This window comes from Triticum dicoccoides, chromosome 6A (assembly GCF_002162155.2).
Source record: "Triticum dicoccoides isolate Atlit2015 ecotype Zavitan chromosome 6A, WEW_v2.0, whole genome shotgun sequence".
Taxonomy (NCBI): Eukaryota; Viridiplantae; Streptophyta; class Magnoliopsida; order Poales; family Poaceae; genus Triticum; species Triticum dicoccoides.
In genome coordinates this window covers 6864435-6873476 of record NC_041390.1, presented here as the reverse complement: position 1 = coordinate 6873476, position 9042 = coordinate 6864435, and the positions used below count along the sequence as shown (strand labels likewise).

The following is a 9042-nucleotide window of genomic DNA, read 5'->3' as shown; positions in this document are numbered from 1 at the left end:
TCGAAGGAAAGATCCTTCGTTGCGTCCTCCCGTCCCTCGTCGTCGTTTCCTTTGGGTGTGTCCACCATGTATACATCGTATGATGAGGCGGCTCTCCAGTGCCCTGTGGGCGCTGGTTCCTGTTCGTCTCCTGTATCGTCGTCCATATCGTCGATATCTTCGGAGTCGAAGTCAAGCATGTCGGTCAAGTCATCGACAGTGGCTATGAAGTGGGTGGTGGGTGGGCGTCGAATTTTTTCGTCGTCCGCATCCCAATCCTGCCGGTCATAATCCGGCCAGGGCTCTTCTGACAAAGAGAGAGACTTTAGTGAATTTAGAATGTCGTCGAAGGGCGAGTGCTGAAAGATATCCGCGGCGATGAACTCCATGATCGGCGCCCAATCGGGTTCGATTGGCACGGGCGCGGAGGGTTTAGAGTCCGGGGAAGAGTCCAGTACCGTGGAGTCACGGGCCTAGCGAGGGATAAGGCTAATGTTCGGCTGGATCGCCACTGAGACTGTAGCCTCCGTGGCGGGGTCTGGCCATCCGTCCTTGGTCGGTGCAGTTGGCTCCGAGCTTGAGGTCGAAGCGGATGCGGGTGCGGCCTCCAGGGCACTGTTCGGCGGCAGAGCTAAATCGTGCCCATCCTGACAGTGCGGCGCGCTCGGCTGTGGCTCGAATCCGTCGAAGATCAAGTCTCCGCGGATGTCAGCCGTGTGGTTCAAACTTTCAAACCTGACCTGATGGCCAGGGGCGTAGCTTTCAATCTGCTCCAGATGGCCAAGCGAATTGGCCCGCAGTGCAAAGCCGCCGAACGCCAAGATTTGTTCGGGGAGAAAAGTCTCACCCTGGACCGCATCCTAGCGATGATTGGAGGAGCCATCGGGCCTAAAGATGATGACACAGAGGAACTCTCAATGAAAGCACCAATGTCGGTGTCAAAATCGGCGGATCTCGGCTAGGGGGTCCCGAACTGTGCGTCAACTGTGCGTCTAGGCGGATGGTAACAGGAGACAAGGGACACAATGTTTTTATCCAGGTTCGGGGCCTCTCGATGGAGGTAAAACCCTACTCCTGCTTGATTAATATTGATGATATGGGTAGCACAAGAGTAGATCTACCGCGAGATCAGAGAGGCTAAACCCTAGAAGCTAGCCTATGGTATGATTGTTGTTGTCCTATGGACTAAACCCTCCGGTTTATATAGACACCGGAGAGGGTTAGAGTTACACAGAGTCGGTTACAATGGGAGGAGATCTACATATCCGTATTGCCAAGCTTGCCTTCCACGCCAAGGAAAGTCCCTTCCGGATACGGGACGAAGTCTTTAATCTTGTATCTTCATAGTCGAACAGTCCATTGTGGCTACCCATTGTGGCTAGTCTAATCACACCCGCCACTAGCATCTAACGTACCAGTGGCCGGCGGTTTGGGCTACCGGTCACTACTAAGGCTTGGCCAACGGCTAATCTGGAACCAAATTACTGGTGGAATGTGTCACTGGCCGCCACTTCATACTATCTAAAATTGTCCTAGAGCAAAGCGTAAAAAAGCCTTATAATGACCTCTTCATCATGTAATTTTGATTGATAACACGAAATTGGAAAAAGAAACATCAATCCACACCCTAAGATGTTTTAGAGTATGGTTCGTGGGGAAATTGATCACACATTTGTTGATTGTTGGCGAGGGCAGCACTGGAAGGTGCAGACTGCGTACTCTTGCAGCACAGCTAAGGCGGATGTCAGTTTAGCCCGGTGAACGAGGTGCAAAACGAGCGAGGCAGCCGGTGTTAGCTAACCCTCTTTTCCTCTCTATTCCATCTCGTTCATTTTGGCTGACACTCTTGATCGGTCGGTAGTACCTCACTGCTCCCCCTCCACTAACATACAGGAGGCGGTCTATCTCTGCCCCATGAAATGCTTCCTCGCCACACCGACAACATTTGCTACGTGAGGTTATGCTTTCACGGTGAGGCCCTTATTTTGTTAACCAGAACCTTCAATTTGCATGACAAATTGCTCCTATTGTGATGGGGAATGTGTTACAAAGATATCAAAGTATTTTGGCGAACGAGCATCTTATTTCCTGGTTGCCTCTCAATCCTAGAGCTATCTGCTCCAACATGAATGCATGGGAAAAACAAACGACCATGCCAATGGCTTGCCACGTTCACCTGGTTGAGTTTAGTACCAGGTGTACCATGCATGTTGCATCCACTCAAAATCTCTGAGCTGCTCTCTACTAGTAGCTCCGAATTACCACTTCATCGTCTTATAATTTATAGAGCTGCCTTGTACCTCATGTTTCACTATCAATGCACGCCGGCATATATTTAGCTGTCAGAAGTTATGAAGACTAGTACTTTTGGTCAATAATTTCTTCGAAAACCCCCGCAAAACAAACCTGCCAGAAGTTATATAAGTATGAAGCACAAATTTTCTTTTTTAATATCCAAATCCGAGGTGTTGGCAATCGGCTATCCGAGGTGTTGTGAGCCTGCGGTCGGCAACCTGAGGTGCTACGACAGATGGATACTGGATCTATGAACTGTGACTATCGTTGTAATGAGTAGCGACTGCGGAGACGAGTGTTGCGAGCTTAGCGATGACCATGGCCAACAACACTTTCTATAGCACGGAGGGTGGTGGCCGGTGAGGGCCGGCGGCAGGGCCCAACGCCGTGCAGTGTTTTTGCGACGACGCACTGCAGCATAAAAGGGGCAAGGTGTTTCTGTGTACGCATGTGAGGGAGCGAGGGGAAGGAATGAGTCGTGCGGCTGGCAACATCGAGATCGAACGGCTAGGCAGGCGACTAATCCACTATATGATCAGTCGACCGATGCCTATTACAGACCAAGGAAAAAATAACTAGTAGCACCAATGTATTTTGAGAAGAAGAAAAACGTAGCAGTTTAACTGGAACAAGCATCCCTTGTTTTTTTTTTCTAAATCTAATAGTTTCAACTGTGGTGAATCATCGGACCTGATTTCCTCATGATTAAATCTAAACAAGGATGAAATTAATATGCATAAATAGCTAGCTACCACGCATCACCAATTCACCTGGTGCATCAACCCGAGCCCGCTTGGTCCCATTACGACTGGTGAGGGAGGTCATGACAGGTGCCACGGACATCCTAATCAGCTCCATCCAAACAGCGGGGCAACTCCTCCTTAGATGGCTGAAGTCGCCGCTGGTGAGCATGGCTGCCACCATATGTGCCGGGGTGCTGAGGAACTCAATGCAAGCTTTCTTCAGCCCGTGGCAGCCATGCTGCTCAGCGATGGCTAGCATGGTCGGCGCCGAGTACACATCGATATGCGCGCACAGATTTTCCTCGCAAATCAGCTTCAACCGCCCCAGGTCGTACCTGTCAGCTGCGACAAGTAGATGCTGGAACATGGCGCCTTGATCGTCTTCCTCTTCTATCTCCGGCAAGGAGTCGGTGTACACGAAAGAGAGCAGCGCCTTGAACACCCGCGCCTCCATGTCGCCTACACGCACGACGCCGCCGCGGTCGCGGTCGCCCTCCTTCATTGCACCGAAGAGCTCTGCACTGAAGACCGGTGACCGGGCGGCGAGCACACACTGGTGCGCAGGGAATTTCTCGCCGCCAACCTCAAACACCACATCGGCGCCCTTCTCGCTCTTTAGGAGGTCTCCTAGGTGGTGGATAAGGTTGGATTGTGGCACGACGACAAACTGGCTGCCCGTCGCCGCCACCTCGGTGCGGATCTCGTTGATGACGACCACGTCACACCTGACTGTGAAAGCATCGTTCTTGAGGTGCTCCGATCTCTCCAGCTCTTCCCTTTTGATGAACTTTGGATACCCCCACATGTTTCCTGATGGAGACACAGGGTCTAGCCGTTTGCTCGTAACGAGGCTGGCGAAACGAATCCGGAGCTGCACCATGACACGCTTGGTGAGCTGTTCGTCGAGTACAAGGTAAAAGGATACGTGATCCGCGGAGTCGGAGCTGTAGCCGTTGGGGTAATAATGGATGCACCAGCGATGGCCGCCAACGGTGAACTGGCCGGATTTGATGGCCTGCCCGGTGGGGATCCCCTTTGTGTGCGAGTAACCATCGATTTTCAGGATATGGCAGCCCCTCGCCGTGTCCGCGACGATGGTGGAGGCGGACATCGTTGGATCGCCGGCGGACGACATGTCGACGAATCTGCTCCGGGTCTGGGGAAACTTGTCTCGCCGGCAAAAGGCAGATCACCGGCACCTCATATAGTACGTACGTACGTACGTTAGTCCAGGCCGGTCGTGGTTTTGTTGGGCCTTGAACGAATACGAGGTACAGTCGTATTCTTCTCCGATTTGGTTTCTGAAAAGAATCCGGCGTTTATCCCGCCTAATTTTTTGTATCCCGTCCAATTTATGCCGGACATACGTCCGATCGTTCCTTCTCGTCGCACCAGCCTCTACCTTGTTCGTTTTGGAGGGATGCACCCAGCCGTTAGATAGGATTTCGGAGGGTAACCAGCCCGAGCTATCTACTTTCTCTGTTTCTACATATAAGCCTTTTTGAGAGGATTTCAATATGGACTAGATACAGATATATAGACATATTTAGAGTATTCATTCTTTTTTTGCTCTGTATGTATTTTATATTGGAACATTTAAAAAATACTTATATTTAGGAAAAGACATAGTATATGACTAGTAATAAAAATATGAGATTCATGGGCACTAGCATCGAGACATGTTCTGTATCTAAATATCTAACCCCCACTAGCATATTTCTCTCAACATGCAAGTATGCCACCTCACCATTTAACATGCGTGAAGAAAGATCCGCCACATCATGCAATCATGCATAATAAAAGCAACCCCAGCATGCAAACATGCCTGAGAATTTATATTCCATTATGATACATAGATTATACAATATAATCAAACACCACAAATCGTATTTATTTTCACCTTTAGTCCTCATATTATTACTCTAAATATTCATGTGTCATGTAACCAATTCTAACTGAATATATTGCAAAAATTCTGGCAACAACTGGCGGGGTATCATCTAGTTTTTATAGAAGGATCCCACCCGAATGCGGTGCCAGAAATCCGCTCCCGGCGGAAGTCGGACCCTGGGCATATGGTGCGCCACTGCGAACCTTGCTACTAGGCAACTGCCTAGTTCTCTGATCCGCTAATTTGTGTCCGCATACATCCATGGATAGGAGGGACTAGTCTACGGACACGGATGCGGGTGCCGGCCATCCAATGTTGCCCGCATAAACTTTAAACACTGTTTCAACTAATCAGACGAAATTCATGCAATCATGGCTGATTTCATACTATGGTTCTACCCCTAAAATAAATTCTAGATGAGTTCTAGGAACTTTCCTTGATTATATCTGGACTGTGACGCAGCGAGACCAGAATATAAATATGTAAAACTTCATGAGATAAATCGGCACGAATCAGTAATGTCTCTGCTGGTTGTGTTGGGAACGTAGTACATTCATGCTGGTTGTGTTGTGCAGGCCGCCGTCGATCCCGAGCGGACAGTTAGGAATTAGGTTCGGTCAATCTGACGACCAACGAACAACAACATCGCTTCTAATTTTTCCAACGCCCTGCGCATGCATTATTCATCCAGTCCAAACTCCAACAATAATCCTAATCCAGCTCCTCCTGATCCAATAAATCCCGTACGTCCCTCTGCTCCAAGCCAACAATGGCGCTCCCTCGCCGATCCCACCTCTTCCTGGTCACCGTCGTCCTGCTCCTCCTCTCCCGCCTGCCACGCTCTTCGCCGACGTACATTGACGTCTCACCATGCCCTTCTCCGGCGGCACGTCCCTTGACGCCACTATGGTTTCCACGGGCTGCCGTCGGCTCTCCCTCCACTTCTCCGGCCTACGATCCACGGCCTTCGGAGCTCTATGATCCGCGGCCACGTTTCCCAACCGCACGCGGGCTGCCACGGTCCTCGTTGCTCTCCGGTGCCCTCTCCCCGTCCGCTGCTCCGCCGCTGCGTTTCCTGCCACCGCCATACGGCCTGCCGCGGAGCTCGCCTTCCTCCTACAAAGCGGCGCCGCTCTCGCCGTCCCCTCCGGCGCCGCGGCTGACGCCGTCGTCGTCGCTGCCCGTCAACCCGTTCACGGCCAAGGCGGCCTTCATCCGGTACTGGAACCGGAAGGTGCACGGCAGCCGCCTCCACCCGGCCTTCTTCTTCGCCAAGCTGTCCCCGCTCTCCGCGCCCGACGCCGTCGCCTTCTCCAACCTCGCGTCCGCCGGCCAGCTCGGCTCGCGCCTCCCCGCCTTCTGCACCGCCGCGTCCATCCTCTGCCCCTCCACCTCCGGCGCCATCTGGTCGGGCTCGGGCCCGTCCAAGGCCGGGGACGCGTCCGGTTCGCCTGCCACCAACTCCAGCGCGCCGTTCAAGAACTACGCCAACGGCAACTTCAGCAGCTACGGCAACAGCGGCGGCGGCGGCGCCGACGCGTTCGCGGTCTACTCGCGAGGCCAGGTCAACCCCGTCGACTCGTTCCACCGGTATGGTAAGGGCTCGCTGGGCCGGAACGACTCCTTCGCGACGTACCAGGCGCTGGGCAACGTCGGCACCGCGAGCTTCAACTCCTACACTGCCGGTGCCACCGGCGGCGCCAGCGAGTTCGCCGAGTACGACGGCGAGACCAACACGGTCGCCGTGACCTTCGCCAACTACGACGTCGCCGGCAACGGCCGCTCCCGCGACTTCTCGGCGTACACGCAGGACGCCAACTCAGGCGTCGAGAGCTTCACCGGGTACGGCAGGACCGCCAACAGCGTCGGCGAGTCCTTCAACTCCTACGGCAACCGCACCAACTCCATCATGTCCGCCTTCATCAACTACGGCGACAAAGCCAACAGCGCCACCGACACCTTCGACTCCTACGGAGTCAACGGGAACACCCCACAGAACACCTTCCGGAGCTACTCGTCCGGCAGCAACGGCGGCGCCGACGACTTCAAGGGGTACAGGGACAACGCCAACGTCGGCGACGACAGCTTCACCTCCTACGCCAACGACGCCAACGGCGCCACCGCCGACTTCCAGAGCTACGGCAAGTCCGTGAACCCCGGGAGCGTGGGGTTCAAGGGGTACGGCCAGGGCGCCAACCCCAACCACCGCATCGGCTTCACGCGCTACACCGGCGACAACACCACCTTCAAGGCCTACTCCAACGAGGGCGTCGAGTTCAAAGAGTACCAGAACATGTCCAGGATGGAGGTCTCCAAGGTGGCAGCCAACCTCTCCCTCTCCTCCTCCGGGAACCACCGGCCGCCGCCCAAGTGGTCGCCGGAGCCCGGGAAGTTCTTCCGCGAGCGAGACCTCATCACCGGGAACCGGATGCCGATGCCCGACATCAGCGACAAGATGCCGCCACGGGCGTTCCTGCCGAGGGACATCGCCGCCAAGATCCCGTTCGAGGCAGGCACCGTGTCCGCGCTGTTCGGGGCGCCGCCGGGCAACGCGATGAGGCAGGTGGTGGCGTCGACGGTGGACGAGTGCGCGCGCCCGCCCAGCCGCGGCGAGACCAAGCGGTGCGCGACGTCGGCCGAGGACATGCTGGACTTCGCCGTGGAGATGCTGGGGGACAACGTGGCCGTGCGCAGCACGGAGTCCGCGGCGGGCAGCGGCGGCGACGTCAGGGTCGGCAGGGTGGTGGGCGTCGCCGGCGGCCACACGACGCGGTCAGTGTCGTGCCACGAGAGCATGTTCCCGTACCTGGTCTACTACTGCCACTCGGTGCCGAGCGTGCGGGTGTACGAGGCCGAGATCCTGGCCGTCGAGACCGGCCGGAAGATCAACCGTGGCGTGGCGATCTGCCACCTCGACACGTCGGACTGGAGCCCCGGTCACGGCGCGTTCGCCGCGCTTGGCGGGAAGCCCGGTGAGATGGAGGTGTGCCATTGGATCTTCCAGGGGGACATGGTTTGGACGGTGGCCGATTGAGATGATAACGCCGCGCGCGCGGCCGGTCTGATTTGAATTTTTAGTCCATTCATTCAAGTGAGAAGAACCTTTTTTCTGATCATTGACTCGTACCATATTTTTTAACTGTTTGAGTCGTCACTTCATATCGTTGACCCGTAGTATTTTTTTTTACTGTTTGACTCGTAACTTCGTGTGAAGAAAAACAAACATGACTAGTTCAGACTCCGGCCTCTTCAGAACTGAAAAGAAAATTTTAGGGATTTTTTTAAGGAGTCGCACGCGTGCCTCGTACTCGACAATGTAGGCCCTGAAAACATAGCACCAAAAATGCCCCCCTCGTATTTTTGGTCAAATTGTGACCATATAACTAATGAAATATGAGTTCTATGTAGTAAAGATGGCACCATTAGAAATTTCTATCGGATAAAAAACCAAGATTTTTTTTTTGCCATATCACTTGTGTCTTGCAACTCAAAATTGATTGCCATAGGTTAATCCAAACTACAGGGGGCTAAAAAACCAGGACGGAGATGTGTGTGAATGTTTTTGCCAACCAAGGTCAGGAAATCTGGCACTAAGACTGCTCACAGTGGGGAGTAACATAGAGTAGTAACTTGCCAATGTTACTAGTCTATGTTACTACCTTCATAGTGGGTAGTAACATATGAGTGGTATCATGAAAGAGTTCATTTATTAGGCTATAGATTAAGTTACCACAAACCCCTCTTTCCTCATTAATTAGCTGCCACATAAGCAATCTTGTATTGAAATGTGTGATGTTACCAGTTAAGTTACTTCCATTGTGACTAGTCTAACATTACTACACTAATAAACATTAATAATTTTTTACACAACTTGCTATATTCGTCATTGACCGCTTATATATATGTGAGGTTATGACATTGAAATCAATACAAGATTTACTTTTTTATAACTCTGAAAATAAATACTAGAATTTTCCTACACTAGTTGAGCATTTTTAAGTAGGGCGGGTATACATTTTTTTAAGCAAATACAGCATATGAACAATTCAAAAAGTTGACTGAGAATCAGTTCATTCTCAGCCGAATGATAGTTGCTCTGTTTTATTTTTCTGTGCAGAAATCATGTGGTATAGT

The 9042-nt window shown here is 52.6% G+C and overlaps 1 protein-coding gene and 1 pseudogene across 1 annotated transcript; one reads left to right on the top strand and one right to left on the bottom strand.

Moving 5' to 3' along the window:
• Positions 1-3076: 3076 nt before the first annotated feature.
• On the bottom strand, positions 3077-4152 carry LOC119315440 (annotated as a pseudogene).
• Positions 4153-5677: 1525 nt separating this feature from the next.
• LOC119315279 (BURP domain-containing protein 14-like) lies at positions 5678-7942 on the top strand. The gene has a single exon (XM_037589941.1). It carries the CDS (start codon positions 5678-5680, stop codon positions 7940-7942), a length of 2265 nt encoding a protein of 754 aa, XP_037445838.1.
• Positions 7943-9042: the final 1100 nt, after the last annotated feature.

Bases quoted from the DNA above. Each gene is read 5' to 3' on its own strand.
- LOC119315279 (XM_037589941.1), top strand. From the start codon at position 5,678: ATGGCGCTCCCTCGCCGATCCCACCTCTTCCTGGTCACCGTCGTCCTG.